General features: G+C 44.4%; 1 protein-coding gene across 1 annotated transcript; it reads left to right on the forward strand.

The window, feature by feature from the left end:
* The first annotated feature begins 3,038 nt into the window (after window positions 1-3,038).
* On the forward strand, window positions 3,039-12,072 carry LOC120961113 (centrosomal and chromosomal factor). Its single transcript, XM_049607981.1, has one exon. It carries the CDS (start codon window positions 4,779-4,781, stop codon window positions 7,116-7,118), a length of 2,340 nt encoding a protein of 779 aa, XP_049463938.1. The 5' UTR covers window positions 3,039-4,778; the 3' UTR covers window positions 7,119-12,072.
* The last annotated feature ends 15,098 nt before the right edge of the window (window positions 12,073-27,170 follow it).

The raw sequence follows: 27,170 nt of genomic DNA on the forward strand, positions 1-27,170 counted from the left end.
ACAATGAAGCTGTGATCGTCACTTTTTAAAGTCCCTTCAGTATGATTGACATTAACGGCTCTTTTTCTCTCTTTTTCAAGCGAATCTAATTTGACATCGTCGGATAAGGATGCTACATTCATATCAATACCAACACCATTGAAAATCTTGCTTTCCTCTAATGGTATCTTTAAACGTATTTTTACACACAGATGAATGAAGTTAATTCAACAACATACATATCATTACACTTGGTGAATCGAATTTACACTGATGTTCAATATTCAGTTTCCTTTAGTCGGTGTGTTCATCTGAAAAGTGAAGATTATTGAATTTTTTTAACGTTTAACATATGGGGTTGAACAGATAATTGCTTAAAACCTTTGAACCTTAAACCATTGAATTGACGCAAACAAATTAGCCACGGGTCGTTAATGCCAAACGCTGTATTGCGGAAAGGTATTGCAAGAGCAGTCCGATTTCTTAAACACCTGGAAGGAACATACCAACTAAGTTGGGAAAGCAAGTCTGGATCAATATTCCCTGGTAACAAATTGCTGATAATATTGACATCTTGATATGTTTTTGGATGATGATCAAATTAAAAAAATATTATCTCCAAATGGTATTCAAACTAATCAAACAAACTCTTTATCGAATCTATTTTTTCGGGGGAAAAGCACATTAAAAAACATTCAAACAAATGTATTATTTCCAAGTATTTGAGCCGGTCTCATAGCACAGTCATCAACTCGTACGACTTAACAACATGCCCATCATAGGTTCAAGACTCAAATAGACCGTTGTTAAGCCGAAAGAAGAAGAATTATTGCCAAAAATCACACATCAAACCCAAAATAAAATTGCCCATCATGCAAATCATGCGAAAATCATCAAAATTTAATCCTTATCACAATAACAGATTGTCACTTTTCATGTCAACGCCTTTGCTCGTTACCACGTCCTTTGAATTCCCGGTTTTGCTTCTCTAACGCGAACAACATGTGATAGTCTTGATTGACTTTCCTCAAAATGCTCAAAGCACGCCGGGACAGCGTTCCATCCACTCACCCACGCCAGCACAGCTTCCTGGTAATAAAATTCAAAACAAATCAACATCACACTCTAAATGTGGATGATTATGCTGCCTTCGGAGGTGATCTCATTAATATGCTAATGTCAACATATCTTCATTCAGCATGGGGGCCACACGGGGTTTGTGCAAAGCGAAATTGCAACCATTTGCTGTTGCTGGCAGGGCAGTCATCCAGGGTACCAGAAAGAGGCGGAGTTGGTGTTTTGCTGGGACACGTTTTTTGTAAGGTTTCGTTGCCGTTTGTGTGAGCGAGTTTCATTTAGGCGTTTATTTTTGTTGCTTCTCGATGAACTGATGTGGCAGACGTTTGATTGACGACAAAGTCAATTGACAGAGCGGCGCATGCGAAATAATCGATGTAGTGATGACTAATCCAGTTGCTTATGCGGGGTGATCAAAGCTTCCAAATAAATGAAGCTTCCGAAGATCTGCTTTGATTGTTCTAGGGTCCCACTTTCTAGGTCGTATTTTTAAAAAGAAACAAAAAAGTAATTTCATCGTGTTTCAAACCGTTTTCAACTACCGCATTTTTCTCTATCATTGGCCGAAGAATAAAAAATAAACAATAATTCTATCCGTCAATGAGATGCGTGGTTGAGCTGACCAAGATTAAGCGCAAAAAGAACACCCAAGACCACAAACCACTAAATCCGTTGGACCTCCCGCAATTTGGAAACCGATCACTCGGGGAAGCCATTCCACAGTGCCCAAACGCTCCCATGCACTCCACCCAAAAGTAAAAAAGACCTTTAAGCCTTACACTGGAAAACGAGTACCTGCGACTCCCTACCATCCGTTCGCCAGTGAAAGGGTTATCTGAGAGGGGTAGACGGGCCTCCATTTTTTGTTGTGGTTCATTTTACGACCGAAGGTAAAGGTAAAGGCGAAATCTGCGCGGACGGATGACGACATCTCGATTATGTGAATCAGAGAGTGCCGACTAATCGAGCGGATGGCTTTCCGGTACGCCGTACCTGCGGCCCAAGACGGAGGTTGGCTCTTTTTTTCATGCCTAAAGAAATTGGGAGGCAGCAACGAGAAAGGGAAAGAAGGAAAGAAAGAAAGAAAGTAAATCTTCAGCCTACCCCTTGTGTCGCTCGTGCGCCTCGTGGGGCGGAGCAGGTCGTGACGGGCGGGCTCTTGGATGGTCAAATCGTGAAGATGACACTTTTATGAGCCTGCCATAGTGCTGCGAGCAGCGGGAAAGAGAGCAGCGGCTATCGGCCGCACTGCTCCCACCTGCAGCAGCAGAGGCTGCCGGGGCTATGTTACGAATGTGTACAGACACGAACTGAGCAAGAGAATTGGACCTGAGCATAGCTGCGAGTGTGTGCGTGTGTGCGGTTTGCCAGATGTAGCATAATACCGCCAGCATTATGGGAACTGAAGTCCAGGGGTTCAGTTATTCCGGGTGGTTGAAGAACATTGACAATTTTGTTGCCTACAGCTTCCATGGAAAAGATAAAATATGATGGACATTCGCATGAAAAAGTTGTGTTAAATTTTATGTTGTAATTTTATGCTAAATGTTATCTACAACAATAATCTTTCGTTAATGTATGAATGTTTAAACGTTTTAATTAAGCATCAGAAAATCTTAAGAAAATTAGTATTTTGTGCACCTCTCTTACCCGTCTGCATCGCTACTTATAAATTGAAAAAGTAAAACCACTTCCATTCCAGGTTTACGAGCCCTGCCTTTCTTTTCGGGCACAGTGTGTGTGTGCGCACCATTCGCCGTGCCCACAAAAAAACCCGCACGCACATGTAGTGGTGCACACCATTCTCTGCGTTGGTTGGTCACTGAAATCAGCTGGAATCGTTTGAAAGGAACGTGCGCTCTGCCACTTCAGCGTACGGGCACGCACACCACCAGGCGGGATTCCCATCGTTACGTGCTGCTACGTCATCGAGCGCTACCGACCGGCGCGTGAACGCAGTGCAATGAGAGAACGCAAGCTCACGGGCTCATTGGCTGGCGGGCTGGTGTGCGTGTGCGACATGCAACACAAAGCACTGTGCGCTCGTATGTGTGTGTGCGTGTGTTCGCCGAAGTCGAAACGGTTCTCCGAAAGCGGTCGTGCCGCTGCGAATGGCTGACGGGGCCGTCATTCGCAAAAGAAACTTCCACGGGAGCGCTTGCGGAGCGCTCGATAGAACAACACGACTGAAAGTACCTTTTCCACAGGGTGGAAAGGGCCCCGCGGGTGTGTGAGAAACGAAAGAGAGATCACGTGAGCGAGAGCGAGAGAGAGCGAGTGAGTGAGCAAGAAAGAGGAAGTTGAGCAGTGTTTTTCGGAGCAAGTGAGCAAACAGTGTGCGGCCGAACTAGCAGCGGAGTGTAGCACACGATACAACAATATCAGCAACAAAAAGGTTGAAGTGAAACAAAGCGAGCGAGCAAGATAGATAAAGCAAGCTAGAGGCTGTGTGTGTGCATGTGATAGCAGAGTGTGTGTGTGCGTGGATTTCTCTGTGTGTTGGAAGGAAGTGTGGAGTGTGGAGCACTGCTGGCAGAGGCAGAAAATCAATAGTCCTTCCCGAGTCCTTCGAAACGGTTTTTGAGGGAGAGCGAAGCAAAACAACAGGGCTACGCAACCACGTCGCAACACACACACTCCGTACGTTACCAGAGCGATTGGTTGCCGTGAGTGAGTGTGGCTGCGTGAGTGAGTGTATGTTTGGTGTTGGGAAAGGGCAAAAGTGGTGCAAAAAATCAGCACAACTAAGAGCAAAACAGTGAGTTTTGTACAGTTTGGTTGAAGTAATAATTCGACCCAAGCAGAGCAGCAACCAGCAACAGCAAGCAGAAGCACGACCAGAAGCGGAGGAAGGAGTGTGTACCTCACGGAAAAGAAAACGAGTGCAAAATTTTGTTTCGTAACGCCATCATCTCAAGTAAAATCTCAAAAGCCACGGCTGAGTCAGAAGAGAAGTGAAGTTTTTCCAGCCACTAGTGTGTGATTTTTTGTTTTACCACTGATTTCACTGTGACCACCACCTTACGCTCTGCATTGTGGTGTTGTGTTGAATGCGTGTGTGTGTGTGATAAGCAAATCCTCACGCACAGTGTGTGATACAGCGGGAAAGAAACCTGTTTGCCTGAACCGAGGGAAGCCAAACTCCCGACGGCAAATTTGACGACGGCGTTTGTACCAGAGATTCCCGTCGGCCGATTGCAATCGGAAGACTGAGGAACAGCAGCAGCAGCAGCAGCAGCAGCAGCCAGCAAGGAGCAGAAGACTGACCACAAGCAACATCGTAGCAGCAGCAGCAGCAGACTACAACAGTAGCCATTAACACTGTTGTGCGTAGCAACCACAAGGATTACTCCGTCGGTGTGAAAGAATTGCAGCATTCGACGCAGCAGCAGCAGTAGTAGTGTTGTGTGTGCGTGTGTTCTTGGTGGTGTTCCGTGTGTTTGGTGCGTTGGCAAACGAAATAAGGCCAGCCGTAATTTGAAATGAAAGTGTGACCAAACGCTTTTGTGCGGAGAGTAAAAAAGGTGTTAGAATCTACGCCCGAGTGTGACGTGTATGTGTGTGTGTGTGCGGTGGAATAATCGATCGGTGCCAAATGAAAAAGCAGAGTTGAACCACCGCAACACGCAACAGTAGCGAGAGAGAGAGAGATAAGTGTGTGCCGTGTGTCGGGGTGTCGTTTATTGAGTGCGCGTACATCACAGTGTGTGTTGTGTCCCACGATGGCCATGGCAGCGTGCTATCCGACCTACGACCACATGACCGGCGGCAGCAGAAATGTGGCTCAGCAGCAGCAGCAGCAGCATCTCGTGCAACAGCAGCAGCAGCAACAGAGTCCGGTCGCGGCCACTAGTCAGCTGCACCATCTGTCGTCGCGGCTGTCTGCCGCGGCAGCAGCAGCAGCGGCGGCCGCAGCGGCCGCAGCCGCCGCCAGCAACATGTCGGCGGTGCAGAAGGATTTCAGCATACCGCTGCACGTGGACTGCAGCGTGGAGTACGAGCTGCCGAACCAGGCGAAGCCGCCGGTCGGTGCCCGGGTGGAGCCGCTGCTGATGATCCATCCGTGCTACTTCCGCAAGATGGAGAGTCAGCGGCGCAGCCCGTTCATCAACAACATGCCAAATTCGTCCCGTAGTTCTAGTGCGTCGATCGCTGCCAAGGCTGGTGGCAACGGGGGGGCCGTCGGCAGTGGTAGCAGCAGCAGCGTTGCCAGCGATGCCGTCACGTCCAGCAGTGCGTCGGCCGCGGTCGATTCTGTCGCCAGCCGGCGGAGTGCCGTGGCCGCGGCTCACAAGTCGTCGTCGGCGTCGGCCGCTGCGGCTGCGGCCGCAGCCGCCGCCGCTGCCGTCTCCACCAGCAACCAGTTCCTTCAGCTCCAGCTGGACGATTACGTTCAGCGGCAAATGCATCGCTCGTCAGCGGTCAACAGTCAGCAGCAGCAGCAACAACAACACTATGCTGCTGCTGCCAACAACACAGTCAATGGTCATCTGCAGCAGCAACAGCAGCAGCATCACCACCAGCAGCAGCAGCAGCAGCACCACAGTCGCCACCAGCAACAACAGCAGCAACCTCACCACCATCATCACCAGTCGCAGCAGCAGCAGCATCTCGCTGGACAGTCCGCGAACCAGTACAGCCTCACCAACAGTCAGTCCCAGCAGCAGCAGCAGCAGCATCAGCAACAGCAGTCTGCGGCTGTGACAACCTCCGACTGGGGCCGCTACCACATGGGTTCGGCGGACTGCGTCAGCTCCGGGGGTGGTGCTGCCGGTGTTGCTGGCAGTGTGGTACGCAACGGGGGCAGCTACGGTAGCAAGCTGTCCAACAACAACAACAACAACAACAGCGTCTACAACACCAGCAACACCGGCAACAGTAACAGCAGCAGCAGCAGCAACAAATCCAAAAGTGTCACTAGCGCGTCGATGAAGCGCAGCAACGCAAGTAATACGGGTATCAGTCAACACCACCAGCAGCAGCAGCAGCAGCAGCAACACCAGCTTCAGCAACAGCAGCAGCAGCAGCTCCTGATGCCGGCCAGCTGCGCCGTGTACAACAGCAGCACCGCGAACGGTGTCAGCAGTGGCCTGGTCGAGGGCGGCGGTGCTGGTGGTGGGCCCCGCTGGGGCGACATCGAGAAGACTTCAATGGCGGCTGCGGTGCCGCGCGATTTCCAGGCCGGCCCCGAATCGCTCCCGATGAAGGCGGGCGGGCTCGTGTCCGCCGCCAACCTGCCGCCGCCGCCGCCCTCCGCCTACCGCAGCGGGGGCAAGCGGGACGCGATGCTGTCCGGTGCCGGCGGCTGTGCAGTGTACAGTAGTAATAGTAACAGTAATAGTAACAACACTAGCGGTAGTAATCGAGGCCACAGCAACACCGGCGGCAGCAGCGTTGTTGCGGCCAACAGCACCACCACCAGCACCATCACCACCACCACCGGCATTCCCAGCACGGACCTCAGCCTGTGGGAGGCGGCGGCGAACGGCGGTGGTGGGGCCGGCACTACCAACTCCACCCTGCCGGACAAGAGCTCGATGACGGCGGCCATTCCGCGAGATTATCACGCGGCCGGTCCGGAGCATCTCGCGGCTTGCAACAAGCTGGCGGCTGCACGGCAACAGCAGCAACAACAGTACCAGCAACAGCAACAACAGCAACAACAGCAACATCATCATCAGCAGCAGCAGCAACATCACTCCCAGCAGCAGCAGCAGCAGCAACAGCAGCAGCAACAACAGCATCGTCAACAGCAACATCGCCAGCACCAGCAGCACCAGCAGCAACAACAGCAGCATCATCATCAGCAGCAGCAACATCTGCATCATCAGCAGCAGCAGCAACAGCAACATCATCACAATCACCAGGTTGCGGTGGCGGCGGCCGCTGCTGCAGCGGCGGCAGCGGCCGAAGCGTCCGAGAAGCTGCTATTTGCGGCCAAGTACCGGCAGCACCAGCGCGCTTCCCATCGGCTCCATCCGTACATGATGAGCTCCAGCTTTACCCCGCTGATGACGGCGGCTTTCCCCCCAATGCAGCAGGTGTCCTGCTACAACGTGTGATTCTAAGTAGGAGGGGTGGGCCAACAACCGGTAACGGATGGTGGATGAAAATGTTGCTGACGTGTGTTCCTTCCGGTGTGCGCGCGTGCGTGTGTGTGTGTATGCACGCATGGGGGTGGCAAGTGATAAGAGCAGTAGGAGAGGGGAGGGAAAAAGAAATTCAGTGAGATGTTTGTAACGCGTTCGCGCTTTTTCTGTTTCTGGCAAAGCTGTTCTGTTCTGTTCTGTTTATTATTATTATTAATATTATTATTATTATTATTATTATTATTATTTCACTTTGGTCGTTAGACGAAACAATGTTGCAAGCACGTGAAGATGGAAAATTTCTTTCGCCCAATCGCCAATGCCCAACACTGCAAAGAGAAAGAGAAGGCGAGTTAGATAGGAGTGCCAGAGTTGCAAAGAGATAAGGGCATGCAGTAGTTGAAGGAGGAGCCAGAGTAGTAGAAGAGGAAGGAGACGTTGGCGGTGACGGCCACTCTCGTCAAGCATGTATAAAAATAGACAGCAACTTTTTTGTTGCAAATTTAAATGTGATAGTAGTTTTTACTCCCAAATAATAACTTCAGCTAAAACAAAAGAAGAAGGAAAAAAACGAGGAACGACTAAAGGAACGACCGCAACTTTGACCGCAAAGAGACATTCTCTGAGGGGGGACGGGGAGTTGGTAGGGGAGGTGGAAAGGTAGTGTACCAGCACTACACCTCTTCACGCCTCTTCTCCTCACCCACCCCGTCTTGGGAAGAGAATACTAGTGCTATGCTAATTGACTAATTGATATATGACTTTAGAGAAGGCCACACGCGCAAAATTCACATCTGACGGTTTTGTTTTCCGTTTTATGTTTGTCGTAGATTTTGTTTTCCAAGCATAACCGATTAGCGGACGACGCAACTGTGTGCGCGTGTGTGTGTTTGTATGTGGGAGGGAGTGGGTGTGCGAGAAGACTACTTTTATGTTGCCTAGGTGTTGATAAAGGATGATAAAACAAAAACCAACTGAAAAATAATAATACAACCGGACGACAGCACGTGTCCGGCGTGTTTAGTGAGTGTTTGGCTTTAATCGAACGGTAGTACGGGATAAATATACATATATCTATACACACAGACACAGACATACGCATTACACACAGGAACACAAACCTCTATATATATACTACGTATTAAACGGAAGAAATGTGCGAAGAAGCAACATAACTATATCTAGCCTCAACAAAATTCCTTTCGTTTCTACTCATGAAAACCCACACAACACACACCCTAACAGCAACAACCACAATCCTCTTACCCTCCAACGGAAGGGTGGAAAGGCAAAAAACTGTAAACTTTGCATGTAACTCGCGATACACTAAAGCAAAACAAAGAAGTACGTTTAGTAAAAAAAAACAAGCAGCAACCCTGAGACGGAAATGAACTTGTAATAGAAAAGCAAAGAAAGCAAAAAATAACACATTAGACACACACACACACAAACATTGAAAACGGCAGTTGAGTAGTAAGCGGTGGTAACGGAGGATAAAGTAGGAGAAGAAGACAGGAGACAGGAGGCGCAAGCGTAACGTAATACAAAGAAAAATGCGGAGTCATGAACTGAAAATAAAAACGAAGAAACCTAGCTAAAAACAAACGCCCCCCGTTTAGTAAAAACTAATCGAAAAACATTGAAAAATGAAACAAACAAAAAAAATCTATTATCTTGCTCTCAATTCTGTGTTCCAACAAAAGAAAGAAGCGCAGCTCGTGTTCATCGTTCTGTTCTGTTGTTATAGGCGAGACAGTCATTAGAGAGTGTTTTTGGTGGGGGTTCGTTTACTTTCGTGGCTTTCGTTCCCATGCACAGGTTTATGCGTGTGTGTGTTTTTTTTGTTTCTCCAAGTTTTTGGTGGTCCAGTTGTTCAGTCCCCCCGGGGGGTTGTCCGCAGTAGAGTTCCTCTTTTCATTTTCACCAGGTTATCGTTATCGTTCTCGTTTCGTGCGTGTATTGATGTGTCTCCCGTATAGATGTGTAAGGGGTTTCCCACCACAAAGCCTCCCCCTTCAAAAAGAGTTCCTCGCCTGTGTTGGCACCATCACTCTCCGACGAACTGATGCCCCGGTCTGATTTCTTCTAGTGTGTTAACCTTTTTCTATTGTGATAGACAAACATTGCCATACCGCCGGGTCGGGGTCGGGTTTACGATGAGGTACGGCGGAATTCTGATCGAATAATTCCATTTTTCCCCAGGCAAATTGATTTCTGCAAAGTTGATCCTTTCTTTATGAGCTCCATGTTGCATATGCCTGTCCAGTGTTCCAAACAGCAACATCATTCCTTGAAATTCGCCTGTTCCTGGGTTGTTGTGTTTTCCCCACCGCTGCCCCAAGTTGTCGGCACCGAACCCGAACACCTATATTACATCCCGTGCGCGTTGTTTTACCGATCAGCTCTGCTACTAATGGCTTACGTTTCGACCCACTATTGTATAGGTGACGTTGTGCTTTAGCGAACGAAGGTAGCGAGAGGGTAAATATAGGGTACGGATAGAGGTGGTACGGTAACATAGTAAAGCTAAAAACATGAAGTAAACAATGTGCATATTTAACATGTTATTGTTGCATGATCGCTGCAAAAAAAACTAACCCAGTAATAATAATAGGACAGCAGTAATATGAGCGGGCAGCAAACTCACTACCAGCTATACAGCAAGAAGCAAACAAAACAAACTACTAATCAAAATCAATAAAAAAAACTTGAACAGAACTGGAACAACAGAAAAAGAATAAAAAAAAAACAACGACGTACTATGCATGTTTCGGAAAAAAACAACAACCTACTGACGCAAACTGTTAATAGAGGATGTTCGATTTTGAGTTTTTGTTTTCCAAAAAGAAAAAAAGAAATAACAGAAACTAATGAAAATTTCCTAAATAACCAAATAACATAAAATGCAACCCAACAAACGCTCACACTGACTCATACACTAAGCAAATGAAGTATTCAGACTAGAAATTAATGGCAAACTAAGGCAAAAACAAAGGTGTTAATGGTAACGGAAAACAAAACAAACAAACACAGACTAATTAACTGAAAATAAACAAACACACAACTCGAACACATTCTCTCCTAGTCTAGGTCGCGTACGAAAACTAACAATACAATGCAAAATTATATACTCTCTCAGACATATACAAAACAAAAAAAGCCGTGACAGGTATACTATATTTCAGTAACTAGAACGAAACGTTAATGCAATGGGTAGACAAATGCGGTGGAGTGCAATTGTTAGTTGATGTTTTTTTTGGCGAGGGATAAACATGCTGCTGGTGGGGTTATGTTTTTAGTGTTTCTGTTCCGACCTTTTAGTTTTTCTTCTTCGAAAAAGCGACTAATACCACAAAAAAACAAACAAGTCTTATGTAAACGTAGAATAGGATTGTATGCAAAATCTCTAAAGCATAAAACAAACAAAACTAATGATAACAAATTGATACCGACGAGTCAAAGAGACACAGGCCAAAAACAAAAGCACACACCTTCTCAGGACAGGATCAGTACGGCAGAGGGGAGAGACAGAGAGAGGTGAGTGTGTCTGTATGTCTGTGTGGTAAACCTTGTGTGCTTTTTGGTGGACCGCTTCTTGCGTTTGGCCGTCGTGTCGTGTTCGCTGTACATATACTAAGATACTGACGGGGGAGGACGTGTTGACGAATACAAGCCAAAGGGAAAGGACATCAAGTCAAAGTTTAGTCAACGGTGAATGCGATTGCTCGGCAAACAAAGGGGGAGGAAAAATAGGAAAAGCTAGTAATTCCAATCGCGCGCATACTGTGTCAAGCATACTAACCAACTGTGTGGTAAAACGATGGTGAAAAAAGTGAATAAGAAAACAGTGAGAGAGACGAAAAAGAACGGGAAACGAGAGAAGATGAAAAAAAAAAAACAACTGACACTGTAGAACTATAACTAGTAAACGTTAAGCATAAAGTAACAGAAAAAAAACAACTGATAATAAATAGTAGAATGCTCGGGAGAAAGAAGGGGTAGGGCAGTGTCAAAACGGAACTGAATTTAATCGAGAACAGAATCGAGAGAAACGGGAAAGATGAAGAATGAAAAGCTGTAGTAAAAGGAAGTAAAAACAACAGGAATGTGATGATTTCCGAACGAAGCACGGAACGCAAAAGGTAAATGCAAACGGTACGGAACGAAACAAAGAAAACCGCAGCAAGGAACAGTAAACGGAAGAAAAAAAACACGGCAAAAGAAAAGAACAGCACTGCAAAAAAGTTAGAAGAACCACTATAAGGTAATCTGTGTATAAATTATGATAATTTAATTATTTAATTAAACGAACAGACACAAAAGGCAAACGATGCATATGCGCATACACACGCACATATATACACACACATATATACGCCGAGGACGAGTTCAGGGACGAACGGACTGGACGGGGAATCGCCGGAACCTCTGGGGGACATTTCTAGAAAAAACTTTAACTCAAACACGCCAAACTACTTGTACTCCTGCTGCAGAAGACGATCAAACGTCACAGCATAGCATAGACACCGAATTCTCACATACAAAGGCACACATACAAAAGTTACAATTGTAAAACCAACGTTTGTGTGTGTGTGTGTGACACAGAAAGTAATCAAGAAGAGGAACTCCGAACCTGGGTTTGTTAGCTCGCTTACGTTACGATCGAGTTGCATATGATCATCGACGGTGTATGTGTGTATGTGCATGTGTTTGTGTGTGTGTGTAGTATGTATCGTACAAGGGAGGGAAATAGTGTGTGATGATCAGCAGGGTGGGAAGAAAGGGGAGCGAAAAGACGCATTGTTTTTGCACGCTGGAGAGAGGGAGGATTGTGAGGAGAAAGGCTGGCATATGGAGCGGGAGAAAAGCGCGAAGCGAAATCAAAGAGGAAAATAATAATCGCAAAAAAGGTTAAAACAAAACGCAATTTTAATGGTGTTTTATTTTTATGTTTTCTTCACACATGTGTGGGTGGTGGTTGGTGCGTAATGATTTAAAGGGAGTGTGCGCCCACCGAACCACGCCGATGATGACAGTGCGCAAAATGAAGATGTTGTGTGTTGGTTTGTTGTTGGATTGGATCGTCGTTTTTTTGTTCTTTTCCTTTGGTTTCCGAGGGTGGTTGGTTCGCAAGGGAGGTAAGAAGAGTTTGGTCCAATCCGTTCTTCGTGGGTGTGTGAAGGGGGCCTCGGTTCTTGATAAAGTGGGTCAGGTTGTTGGTTCGTCTATTATGCTTTGCTGGGAAGGGGATGTGTAAGGAAAGAATAATGGTAAGTAAAGGAAGTGCAGTTTGTCGTTTTTCCTGTCGATTAGCATACATATTGCAGAGGAAAAATGTCAGTTGGAGCGAAAACAATTGTAATCTTTATGAGCATCATACGATTTTCCATTCCATTCCGCAACCATTCAAGTCGTGTTATTAAAATTATTCAAATACAACTTTAATTTAATTTAAAGTAATTTAATTTAATTTAATAGAAGGTTTTTCCTATCCATTTCAAGACATTAGGTTTTTTTGCGATACTAGTCAGCTGTTTTATATAGAGTTTTACACTTGGCAACTGAAATTATGTCCACACTGCATAGAAAACCATACGACAAACTAGATTTTCAGGGTAGTTTATTTCAACCTGAAAAATATGAAAACAAACGTCGATTTATCGCAGGTTCGATCCGGTTAACTCATGGAGGAATTATATTTTCGCTGAAGCATAAATATTTTGTCAAGGAAGTGTAAACATTGTTTGAATCGACATTTTAAAATTTATTAAATCTACTATAAACCATTTCAAACAGACAAATATTTGTTTTTAAATACATAAGTGTTGGTACACTAGTTGTTAAATCCAATATGGCGGAGCATTATTGTCAAATGGATAGAACCCGGATGATCAATATTGTTCCGCTGACAGGCTGAAATTTCAGCTTGCTGGCTTAAAACATAGGTGTTCGATTATATATGCTCTCCTGATTTTGGATATAGAAACATTCGACTGTTTTGATTCGCTCCACAAACGGCGGAAGAGACTGATTTGCTTGACAAACGATAAAAGTTGGAAATTGTATATGTACTCACTACCGTAACGGTGTATGAACATGGTAAATGAGTCCTTAAAGTTATGCCATAGCCAGGGCTAGATGATTTGTAATGCCATAATCTTCTTCACATTGTAGACACCTAATACTGCATTACAAGATGTTCGTGCTTTTAGCTAACTAATAAAGAGAATTCAACCAAAGCATTTAAAAAAAGTGGGTCTTTGTTCCATCCAATGGTCTAGTGCAGGGGTCTCCAAACTTTTCAGTTCGCGGGCCGCATATACAATCAACGTTGTTGAGGGCCATTTTGATACTACCTTTAGAATGAGTGGAAGTTAAAATCTCGGATTAAAAAGAAAATACTTACAAAAGACATAAAATTTCTGCCACTTTCTTTTATTGAATCTTGATTTTTTGTCTTTCAGAAGTAAAAACATAATTTTTCATTAATTAGTAAGAAAAGAAAGCTATTTAATTTATCCTTTACCCAGTCATCGCGGGCCTCAAAATGGCTTTTGAGGGCCGCATGCGGCCCACGGGCCGTAGTTTGTAGACCCCTGGTCTAGTGTATGCAGTAGATCAGGGATTGAGCATTAAAATAGGTGAATAAAGATAATGTGATTAAATGTGATTTAAAAACTGTCATCTCATGTTTATTAGTCGTTTACTCGTGTTTTAGTAAATCTTTCGCATCATGAGTTACAATTCGTGCGAGTTGAATGTTGCAATTTTATTGAAATTTCTGCACTCAACCACTTGAACAATATCTTTACTTGCCACTAGGAACATTGGCCACATCGCTTCATCGCAAAGTCGGAGTGTGTATTCATTTTGTATTTATTATTTATTATCCCATTTTGCGAAAGGCTTCCATTTTACTTTTTGTCACAACACTCCAAGAGAGATGAAGCATTTTTACTACCATTCGTTTGAAGAGAGGTGAATTGTTTTTTTTTTCCCGGCGGAGAATAGGTTGGTGTCTCCCTTCCCCGGCGATTCCATATGGCGGAATCGGAATGCGGTACTGACTTTTCAACTCAGAAAATTAAGCTTTACGTATGCTTTTTGATTTCGCTTTTCGCTTTGCAACAATTACAGCAAGTGGATGTGCGCTCTCTAACAACACCTTCTGGGAAATGGCCTTTGAATGAAAAGGGCTACCTTTGAGGAAAAGGGGATGTTAAATTGACTCCAAATTGAATAACCGTTTTGGTTCAGGGGATTAGGGATCGATAGTGTGTGGTGGTTGAGGGTGGATTTTTCCCGGAATGGTGGATGTCGTCCTCTGGCTGCGCGTTCGTCGACCTTGCCAAAGCTCACACTAACACACTCATGCGCTTCGTGGAAAAGCACACAAAAAGGGTATGGGAAGCTCTTTGGAATTCAGACATAACCACACACACACACACACACACACAGTGGCCAACTGGAAAACTCTGCAAAAAACACTTCGTCGATGAATCGATCCTGGCCAAGAGTTCGCTTTAGTGTGTGTGTGCGTGAGCCCTACAGTTGTCGATACACTTACACACTACCAAACAAGAGAAAGAGAACAAGCGCGAGAGAGAGAGAGAGAGAGAGAGAGTGAGAGAGAGAGAGAGAGAGAGAGAGAAAGAAAGAGAGAGCTTTTATCAAAACAAAAATGGCCACCGCGCGCACCAGCTGGCTGGCGGACGAAAGATGTCTGCCCTACTCCCCCCTCCCCCCACCCTCATCATCCTCCTCTAAGGGCTGCTCCGTTTACGTATAAGTGAGCGTATTTTCGCTGGAGCTTCGGAATCGGGTTCGTACGTACGTTCGGTTTCGTTCCGTTCGTTCGGTTCGCCAGCGGATGATGCGCAATTGTTCGCAATCAGCCGGTGCTACCAAAACCACCAAATGAAAAGCCGGGTGGGGAGGATAACCAGCGCAGACTGTCAGACAAGGGTGAGTGGCAGAGGAGAGGGAAGGAACAAGGTAAAGAAACGGGCCGACAGGCAGCAAAACAGCTGGTTTCCGGGTAGCATGCGCGCTTCCAACGATTGTCCCCCTTAACGTCATCGGGCGTGGTAGTTCTCCCCTGGTGGAGCATGCACACTAACACAACCGAGCCACAGCCCCAGTAGAGTGTGTTGGTGTGACCGTTCTCTCTTCCCTCTGTGGCCATCCAGGAGCCCTCCAGGAGCCCTCCTGGACTCTGCAGGAAATGAGCGACGAAGCGATGGACGAGAGACAGAGTAAGATAAATTAAGCGATAAACTCCTCCGGGGCCGATCTGGCTTCTGCCGTTGAAAATGTTCTTTTTTTGCGTGTGTGTGTGTGTGTGTGTGTGGGATGAAATAAAAAAAAGGAACAGAAGACGGATCAGACGACGCTCTTTCACTGCGAAGTTAGCCATGCATACTGGCAACATAAAATCGAGAATCTGATTGTGAGGAAACCGTCCGGCTGTCCTTCCTGCTGCTGATGCTGCTGCTTCATCTTTCAAGTTGATCTCGACGGTCCCAATGCCGGCCCCGAAGGCGTTTGATTTGGGATACACCGATAGTATGTTGAACTTTGCACATAATGCCGAATGAAGGCGAATGTTGGCAAAGTAGGCAATGGTAAGGAATGGGGATTTTGTTTTCATCTTGTGGACTGTTTTAACTTGAAAAAGCGGTCAGCACATATTACTAAGCACGAATAAGTTTGTAGAGTTAGTAAGGATGAAGCTAACAAAACTGTTTTGAAATTCATTTAAAATCATACATTTCTTGTGTTTTGTTCAATTGTATTTTTTCCTTATTATTCATTATTATTCTAAACATTTATTCTAATTCTAGATTTTCTTAAAAATTATTATGTTAATGTTGTATCCTAATTTATGATCTCTTTCAAAAAGCATTTTACATATTTTCTACAATATTATCATTGACAATAAATACAATGCTGAAGATTTGTTTATTTTTAGAAATAATTTCATGTCATTCTAATTCATTCATCCATATGAATTAATTCTTCGAAAAATTTCAGGATACAGGATTTGTTTCTATGAATAAAAGAGAATCAAATAATAAAAAAGAATTAAATATTAATGGCAGAGTCTGCAGAAGATTATTTGATTATTAAAGCAAAGAAATATTAAATCTATTTCATGTGCCTTCGGTTGCGATGAGCTTCGTGTAAATATTTTATCTTAATAACATTTTGAGTTTTATCATTTCATTAATGAGAAAGGCAAATTTTGCATCATGTATCTTTATTTTTCCTAAACCTTATTCTAAAAGTAAAACGTGCCATTAATTGGAAATACTAAATGATTCATTGTATCCAATCTCACCTCCGATCCGATTAAAGCTGATGTTTACGATGAAAAGGAACGATAGTACAGGTGGATAAGTTGTGAATCATTCGGTGAAGTATCTAAAACATGGAATCATGTTTTAAAATAAAATCTTTTAAAAAATTGCATGATTGAATATTTTTTGGTAAGAAAATAATTATTTTTGACTTAACAAATATTTGTGAAGAGCTTTAATTTTCAAATCAATTTAAAAGGAAAGCAACGTCAATAAAATCTTCGCATGAAAGGATGTTGACATAATTTTGTTAGTACCATCCATACAGGCCTTTCCTCTGTACTAATCTAATGCTGTTTTAGCTGAATTGATAAAGCCACCTTTACCTTCGCTTTAATTTGAAAAATAATTATGTATTGGAACAATTAACTACCTGTCGATGCCAACATTAGTTCCGGGAAGGTAGTACAAGGGTTGCAGAAACATCATAACTTCAAACGAAATTGCAGTTAGTTGTAAGCACCTTTGAAGGTTGCTGAAAACTGGACAAATTAATTTTTAATTAGTCGAGTAGAGTGAAATGTATGCGATAAAAAAGCAATTAAAATATGATTTGTACAATTTTCAGTATAATTACGACAGTTGAGCGTGATCTGAACTATTTTAAGAACCTTCCCACAGTACATGAGTTCACAGAGAAACACTCAAACGTTCATATGCACCTGTCGCAAAGTCTTTCAATTTCAACAACGCCAACAAGTTTGCTCAACTTAAACTAACCCAATTTCGAGCCAGCCATTTGTTAGACGTTCGTCGTTCTTTAGCAGGAAAACTTCCCTTAACTTTAGCTGCTAAAATCCCGATACCAACACACCGAAAATACAAAAGCCATCCAATATAAAACTTTTGCACCACACAAAGATATAAAACAACTACAAAATAGCAAAGTTTCGGCGAAGCAACATTCGGTATGAAGGGTATAAAACATCACACACACACACGAACGTCGACTGAAAGAGCATGCACTAAACACAACGGTACACGGCTAAGCACACCGTGCGCCCCGTACCGTCTAACGACTTTTCTTCCACAGTGCGCGCGAGCTGCATATAAAAATCCGTTTTATTGTTATTATTTTAAACTCTCCCGGGAGCATATAACGTGGCAAGAGAAAATAGGGGCCTCAACCATAATCCAGCCAAAAAGGAGCAGCAAGGCAAAGTTCCGAAATATCACACTGCACTTATATGGTGTACTCCCTTCGTCGTCTTCGTCTCGGTGATGTTAGAGACACGTACGACGCACCCGCATGAACACGATGGAAAAGGAGCAGCCAGCCCACCATCACCACCACACATCTTCTGGCAAAAAAAAGGCAGAAACAACCGGAATGGTACGGTGTGGCCCACATTTGCTTCATTCGCTTTTATTTTATTAGTTTATACGCGCTCGCCCTACGTCCTACCAGGCCCAGCAGCACCAGCAGCAGCAGCAGCAGCGGGTTCTACGGCCACAGAGAGACCAAGGGTCGCAGCACAATCTTTCCCATTTTCCATTTTTATCACTTTCCTTATGCTTTCTGAGCTGCTGGCGTAACAGCACGGTGGGAGGAAGGATTTAACAACAGAGAGGCTGCCTGGCCCGGCCCAGCCACGGCCCACGCGGGTAGTCAGGTTTATGGGAAAAGATTTACCCCGCGGCTGGATGACGCTTTTACGGTTCAGCACGCTCTTCTCCACGCTCCAGCATCAGCAGCTAATAGGATTGGCTTGTTGTTTAGAACCTTTTTGCCATGGTTCGATCGATCGATCGAAAGCCCAACTCAGAAAGCTTTATCATACTTTTACCTTTCGATCCTCATCCGACAGCTGTCGACCGGCACACCATGGCGACCGGAGATTTTCGGGGAACGTTTTTCCGGTGCAATTATCCCAATACCTGCCAGGTGCCAGGTCTCAGTCCTTAGGCTCAGTCAATATCCTTTGCCCGTTCTCCTCCGGGACAAGGATTCCCAATGAAAATGCAACTTCAACCTTTATCGGTAAGTGCGAATCAATCGAATCGGTCAACCGGAATGTCTTTCTGCTGTCGCTCGAACGATAAGATAACTCTACACTACAGTCACTAACATACTACGTTCTAGTTTTTAAGAGCCAATACCGTCCCGGGATGATGTTCTTATCGATCGCAGGGTTTGCAGTGCCGTCGGAAACATTCGGACAGTCGTGTGGTCGTTACTTTTCGTAATCGCTTTCCCAAATCGGCACCGGCAAGGTTCTTAGCCCGGGCTAGTGCAGAATATGATGATGACGACGATGATGCTGCTACTGTTGTCTCTGTTCTTGACGTTGACATCCTTATCTGTTGGCAGTCTTTTAGTTTTGTGCTTGCACTGGATGGAAGGTAAGGAAGAAAGGCCAGAAGTGAAATGACTTGGAATTAAATTTAACTTCAAACTACTAACATATCTACGAAGGCGGGATGGTTGGCTGAGTGGAATGCGAGATGGCTCCTGGTAAGATTAGCAAAAGTCACTCGCAGCAGTGAGTGAGTGTCTGCGCCGTTGGTCGTGAGGGAATGGAACTTGCCGTATCGGGAGGGGTTTATCAACAGCGTTTGATCGGGACTGAGAGAGCGTTTTTTTGTACAATTCATAATCATTAGACGTAAAGTTTATCGGCCCTCGGGCGTGCACAATGCACACGTCGTTGCACTGTTGCGGCGATTCCTGCTGGGAGATAAACTTAATTGAAGAATGGAAGAATGAGTGGTTGGAACCATTTGGAAGAGATTGGCCGGTGGCGATAATTGGGGCGGAGGGCGGCAATCTCATTCAGTTTGAACGATGATCGAAAAGCGGAAAGAATTGGGATGAATTAAATAAGTTTGTTCCGTGAGGTGATGGGGTTGGTTGGTGATGCAAAGTTCTTGATTATATACGATAGAGTAAAGTTTAGTGTAGTAAAGTGACGTATATTGTTATTCGTCGAATGATTAGTGTAAGTGCAGGCGCAAAGCTATCATTAGATTATTTATATAAATGAGAATAAAAATGACCTGATTCGTTAGCACCAAAGTTCTTGAAAGTGAAATGAAAACACATTATTTTGACTTTGTATGTTACTATAGAGTTTGAATTTTGAAGTTATGATGGTTTTTGGTATACAAATTCTTAGTGTTCGAATGAGTGTGTGAGCTTTATTTTGCGGAGAAAGAGTTAAAGTAAATCATCAGTATGAGGTATCTCATTTGCGATTTGACTCTTTGCGGCATATTAACAACTCACTTAGTCGACATAACTCTTTTGGGTTCTCTTAGTTTGATGATTTCTAAAAGGCTTGAATAATACGTTGATCCGTGTACTGATTTTCATCAACTTCCCGAACCACCGGCATCATCAACATCGGTTTAATTTCGACATATTACTTAGCTTACATGCTCTTATACAACAAACATTTTAATAACCTTATTGAGGTACTTCATCATAACATTATTCATCTATCTCAATCCTGAGAATGAGTAAGCAAGTCAAGATAGATGAATTATTGGAACTTTGGAACACTGAACATGAATACTCTTTGTGTAATGGTCACATTAAATTAGGAGTTGGGACAGTTTCTAGACTTTTATAGACTGAAGACGTTTTTCTGATTACCAGACTCGTTTGAATGTAATTAGTTGTTAAATTAATATCATTCGAACGCTGCACGGGAGGTCAGGATATGGAACAGAAAAGAGTCATAATAAGCAAACATTTGGATTTGGGTATCAACCGTAGACGACTTGGTCTTTTGCGCTCTGCTAGGTCATAAGGTTAGCCTTGAATATCCATGTTTCGTACATGGAGTTTAAAGCCAATCAAAGAATTACCTCACCACAAACAGCTAATCGAAATGGTCGCAAATCATCATCAATCAATCCAGTCAACCGCTTAAAATTGTTGAACCCTAGGGCAGTAGTGCCTTGAAGTTCCACTTTCAAACCAAAAACACCACCACCATCACCATGTCCGTGCGGGTGCCTCACCGTAACATTTGTCCTAGAAAAATGTACTAGCAGCAGCACCACCACTTCATAAACGTTGCGCACAAAACAAAACGTAACGACAGTGAAGCACTTGTGCCCACACTTCATTCCATTGCCCAAGTGTGTGACGCCAGCCCGAGCTCTCGAGCAAGGGTAGGCTCTCGCTGAAAAAGTGCTCGATGTTTGTAATTAATGACACTGGGACACCCTCATGGCGAGCGTGAGGACTGGAGGGGCGATGTTGTCACAGGAAAGAGATGTCCAAAAAAACGAGAATAGACAGACAGCTTCCTACAACAACATCAAAACCAAAAACTCAACCCCCAAACTGCAGTACGGTAACAGTGAGCGAAAAGGGCCGAGAGAGTTAGACGACAGCCAGCCAGACCGATCACCTTCACCGTTTGGCTGACCAGCGTGCAACAGTGCCCCGTTGTGTCCCAGTGTCATCAACAGGGCACGTACACACCACCGAGGGGGAGGGAATAGGTTTTTTTTTGACAATTCCGTTCGCGTTCCAATGGCCTGCGTCCTTCAGGGTGGAAGCGCCAAAGCAAAGGCGTCGTTCGTCCGTCGGGTTAATGGTTCGTCCAACGGCGTGTGTCAAAACACACCAGAGCGCACCGAAACCTAGAGAAATAGCGCAAAGCAAAGTAAAACCAAAAAACAAAACTGCAGGAAAGACTCATAAAACATGACTCTGTCACGTGGTGGCAGGGTGGATATACACCTCGGAGCGGGATCCGGTGGTCCCTCCAACCCGTGGGAAATGGCCAAAATGCTGCCAACGAATGGCAGCAATTTTGGCGAAACATCTCACACACGAACCTCCGCTCCGCGATCCGTCACACAGTGCGCTGGGAACTGTGAGATGATGAACTGGTCGTGATGGAAGTCGTGTTCTTTTTTCCTTCCTTCCCGGTCACTTGTCACTGTGCCAGCGTGTTCAAGGGTTTTTTTTCCGGGAGCGCATTGGAACAAGAATCTTCCCACCGGAGTAGTCTCGCCCTTTGCCCGTGAGCTGAAGTAGTAAAACTAAAACTGACGATTGGCGATTCGTCTGGCGCGATTTCAAAGGGTGTTAAAAATCTATTTGACCGTGTCCTGTCCGGATGGTACCGAAAGCGCTCAATCGATCAGTGTTAATGGGGTTTTCGTTTTGCGTGTGTGCTGAGGCTTAATTTATCACACCTAGAAAGGGATTGGGGGAAACAGGAAACGATGCAACGAAGTGTTTACGTCCGTCTGCTGCTACTGTCCGACGTTGATGGCGTGACCTCTGGGAAGGATAGTGTAGGGTGGGGGGGTCTGTAATTGAATTGAATTCCCATCGAATGCCAAACGTCTCATGCCATTGGCACGGCAGGGGGTTTCGCTGCTGCCACCGTTTGCAGGATGACGTCAGGGAGATTTCCGGAGCGGTCTTGAGCACTTCACACACACGCACAGTCGGGAATCACACCGGTAGCAACGTGATGCACCGGCACAAGTCGGGTAGTGCCGGTGGTAGCGGTCGGTGATAAGCTGAAAGTTTTACAAAACTGGTAAATATTTGTCTTTGGCAGCAGCCCCTACTCGACCGGCATTAGGATGGTGCGTCATCACCAGACGCAGCACACTGGTTTATGGCCACAGTTTGAGTTTATGTGCCAACGTCGTCGTCATCGTGAAGAAAAAAAAAACAATAGACAACGTCAGTGCGCTTAACGTGACGCAGCTGCTGCTGTTGCTGTTACTCATCCGATGCCTTTCTCTCTATCTCTCGATCCTGATTGTCATCCCATCTTCACTACAAAAAAAACGATGGATGGAAAAGTTTTGGATCGAGTCCACGCAACTTCAATGCCCGAATGTTCGCGAAAGATGGCAAGCAAGGAATAACCGAGCAACTACTACGCACAACAAGTCCCTATTGTGTTACGGCCATCTTTATCGATCCGGTGTGCGCGGTGTGTGATAATTGATTCTCGCTGCCAATTGCTCCACTCAATTATACTTTAGGTGCGTGTGAGGGTTTTTTTTGGTGTGTTTAATAAATATTATAATGGATGGAGGTTTCTAGACTGCCATACGGCTGCTATTGTTGTTACTGTTTATTGGCAGGTTTCGAACTCTGAACGCACGGAATGGGGCGAGTCTCATACCGTGGCTCATTTGCAAGATGGCAGATAAAATGCTGTAGAGAGCGTAGTACGGGGCCGATGAGGAAAGCGACCTCAGAATCCATCATCATTAGACGAGCCGAGAACAATGACTGGCATGCGGGACACATGGAGGGAATTGAATAGGAACAGAGGGGAGCGTGTTGTTGCGCATTGTTGTTGCCTACTGCCCGATTGCCCGATGGCGTGTTGTTGTGTGGTTGGTTTTTTTTCGGTAGCTCCAATCGTACAATGCCTCCCATCTCCCGGTCGTCAGGGTGGATGGGGAATCGAATCAAGCGCTCCACCGTCCGTAAATCAATCTAGGTTAATGGTGGAGGGCAAAACAATTGGGATGATGATTTGCATCAACCCATCACCTTCTCAATCTCGATCGTTGGCATCTGGCATTCTCGCAAAAAAAAGAAACCAGCAAACGACTGTGTCGATGCATTAGATGGGAGGCAGGGCAGCTAGGAAATTACAAGATACACATACACAAAAGCATCGTGAGCTGGTTGAAGCGATGTAAACATCGATTTGCATTCACAGCTACAGCTCGGGACGGCTTTTCTCTACCTATCAGGATATGGCGAGGCATCTGTTAGAAATAGTTGTCCATTAATTCCCGTGCAGTTGCGCGTGCAACTGCATTGAAATACCAGCCAGACCGAAGCACACACACCCACGTATTCTGGTTGACGGGATAGTTTTGCAATAAAATTTCTTGGGAATGGTTTCTATTAACCAAATAGCAACTGATGTTTTGATGAGTTGATGAGTTTTTGTTCTATTTTGACTTGCGTTTCATAAAACATTGCTTCGTCCAGTGTTGTGTCTTTGGGGTGCTGGGGCAATACACCAATAAACAATAGTTTTATTACTAATTCCTATTGAAAAAAAAGAACGATAACTTCGTAATTTCTCAATAAGTGTGGTATAACGTTTATAAACAAAGAATAAATACCAATTCAGGAGCTTCTGATCTTCGAATAAAACGTTGTTTTGATCACTGTCATTGTCTTAAAGCTTCAATTAGAAAAATAGCATCAATAGTATATTTTGATTAATTTGATCTTGTCTTACATCAACATACTGATAAAATTAGATATGACTCGATAACATAAGAAGGGCATTTTAAAGAATTGAAGAAATAATGGCTAAGGTCTTATATCGTATTTTAAGATGAATTTTAGATACAAAGATCCGCTACCACTTTGAGATCTGAATCAGATTTTAAACATTTCTTGGTTCTAAGCTTTGACTCTGAAGCTAATTCTGAATCTAGATCAACCCTTTAAAGTTCTATTAACCTGTTAATTAAAGTATTATTAACAAAACTAGCCCTAGTAGTAATACTAAACCATTCCTAGAGATAATACGGAAGCTACATAAATGCCAATACGGATTTTTTTTTCATAAAATGCATCATGAACCCATGGAAAAGCCCGTAAATGTAGTGTGAAATCAAAAAATTCCAAATAAAACAAAAATTTTAACACATTTCTCATAATTCTCCTGTGAGTGGATTTCTATTGCCAAACTGACTATGAAAACGAGAGGGACGATCTTTCCATCGTCTCGTTTCCTTTAGCATTTTAACCATAAAGAGCGCGATTATGATAATACCGTCCCACATTGAACACATTGATTGAACTTGTTTTGTTTCCTTCGCTCCAGCGTTGAAATCAGCAAACCAATCGCGAATCGCAAGCCTAATCTAACTGTGCCAAAACTGGCATTGAAATGATTGCTGGCCCAAATGCGAAATGGCGCTTAAATGATCAAGTTTCCCGCGTTCGGTAACAGTGCCCGTCGCAGTTGGCGATGGGAGAACTGTCTCGATAGCAAAAAGCGAACCCATTGTATTTTGCCAACCACCAGTCGCACACCGCACCAGTACTAGCAGCATCAATCCGGCTGCATCGATCGATCTCCATCGGAAAGCGATTGTAATTGACGACAATGAGCTTTTCTTCTCATTCCCGCGCCACGGTGCGGGCTTTAGTGTGGCCGCCTGCCGTGAGTGCACTCATGCTTCCTCCATTTAAGCAAGATCTATTGCAAATGATTGGCCGGTTGGGAGGTGGTGAAAAGGAACAAAACCCCTAAGAAAAAGAGGCCAGAAGAAGAAGACAGCATCTCTGCACCGTGCTCCTCGGCCAATGTTTCCCCGGCAGCGGGAGGGCAACTGATTGGACTGCATTGAAAGCAGCCGCGAAGCGGTGGAAGCGAGAGAAAAAAATGAGCTTTGAAAGGAAAAATAAATCCGATAGCGCAATAATAACCGCAGCAAATCACTTTGAAACGAGCAGATAATGAGAGTTTCGTCCATTGCAGGCATCCATCCTAATGCTTTGGCTGGCTGGCTGGCTGGCTGAATGGATGCTGGGAAAACTGGCGGCGCACGAATCGAGCCAGCCCACATACAGCTTTGCGCATAACATGCTGAAAGGCACACTGATTGAAATGACCGAACTTTGTTCGCCAAAATGGCCGCTGTTCATCTCCCAGAGCGCACTGCGCTTCGCAAAGAACGCTCCGAAACCGTCACCGGCCTGGGATGGATGAAGTGGATGAGGCGCCGTCTTTCAGCGTGCCGTCAATAATAGTGGCTTTTCACACTTTTTCAGTTCGGTGATGAGCCGCGTTGGCCACCGTTCGTATGGCTGAAGTAATGGCAAATTAGAGAAGCAAAAGGAAAGAAACTTCCATTATCGACAGCGCGCAACCGCGGAGCTGCAACGCGGAGGTGTTAATTTTCGGAGGGAGATTGAGCAAATCTGCACTCAATAAGAAATAGAATGAGGTGTTTGCGATGCGTTGAGTGGAGTGGTTTGCGTGTGGATAGGGTAGTCAAACAAGAAAACCTTGGAAATTGTGCTTCAAAAAGTTCAAATTACTTCCATTCCGGACAAACACCTTGCAGGGTACATTTACCTTTGCTTAATGTTGCTTAATGTATAAGTATCGAGTAAGAAGTGTTAGAAAGAAACTGTGTGCCAAGGATCTAACGTCGGTTAAAATTTATGATAGTTTTGAGATAGTGATTTAGTTGAAGTCTTCAAGATTTCCAGCATCCACAGTAAAGACAACATGGGTTGCTTTACGTTATAGTTCATTATCTAAGTCTGAGTTGATCCGAGCTGATAGTATCTAACAATAAGACATCGAAGCTCTTTCTGCTTCCTCATCGCCATGGTCTTGCTTCCAGATTTCGTCTTCCATATTATGAACCGGATGTACTGTAAGATGCATTACTTAATAACATGACCATTTTGTCTTTAAGTCTCGTAATTATCAAGATGCTCGGGAGATGCAGCATTGGCTAACTTGCTACGGTGCCTAAGGTGAAGTGAATAGTCGTACGATTGCCAAGCCTCATTAGTAATTGCCTAGGGCCAAACATCTTGACCATCGAGTACGGTTGTGGCACTAAACAGAAACAGCAATCCATCAATACCTCACGAGTCTCGAGTGTCGCAGGAGGAAGTCGCCAGTTCGGTGAGAACACTCACAATAGGCAGTAGCAAAATGAATTGGATGTTAATATTGGTACTGAGATGTTTGGAATACATAATGATTGAAAAAATATACGAAAAAAGAGCTACGAACACTCTAAGCTCAAGCGTGAAAAATCATAAAACGGGGTAAGGTCATTGTAAAATTTTCAGCGATTTTTAAACGAAATAATGTGTGTCCAGAAATTTGTTAAAAGCGAAAGTGTTGACATTTACCCTAAATTATAGTCGCAGTATATATGGTCTATCGTCGTCTACCATTGCAAAGTTCCCACGATCACACCTTGAGCTTTATCAATCCCTACTATTACAGTTTGTTTGTACAAAACCAATCAATTACGCACAATAGACATTGTGAGACGACCATATAGCGCCAACGCCAGTGTTAACAAGCGATTCGGTCACTGTCCGGTGTCAGTCAGTCATTGCTCAATGTCGGCCATCAATGACAAACATGACCTGAGCGAGTGAGTAGTTCAATATCAAGCACTAATGCACTACTGCTAGATAAGGTGCAGTCGACGTATGAATAATTACAAAACTCAAAACGGTTTCCGATGAATATTAATGAAATCTTAATGAAATCAACCGGAATTTGTGTGGACCTGTCTCTAAGCAGTTTGTCGTAAATTGTACTTAGCTGATTGAAATGTATCGTAGCGATATGACCGTAAGGTTTTAACGAGCCAGCCGGACTAATTGGCTTATTAGTTTGATTCAAACTGAAGTTGTGCCAATTTCAAGATGGTATTGTTTGACGTTGACTATGGGCTTAGTTGTGCTAAAAGTGGTCTCTACATACCTCTCTTAACAACAAAAGACACTTAGCTTTTTTTACATAAATTGAGTATTAGATGTCACAATTATGGCGTGCCTTTATTTCTCAACGTTTTTTGCCTCAAGCACCAAATGATGAGTGGCATCAATGCAGCACAAAGCGATTGGCGATCGTGTTTGGCGCCTGCATTGCCCCATCGAATGGCTCTGCGCATGAATTAGTGATAATCACGTGTGAGTGATTTTTCGCGTTCCAGCCGG

This window comes from Anopheles coluzzii, chromosome 2, assembly GCF_943734685.1.
Source record: "Anopheles coluzzii chromosome 2, AcolN3, whole genome shotgun sequence".
Classification (NCBI taxonomy): Eukaryota; Metazoa; Arthropoda; class Insecta; order Diptera; family Culicidae; genus Anopheles; species Anopheles coluzzii.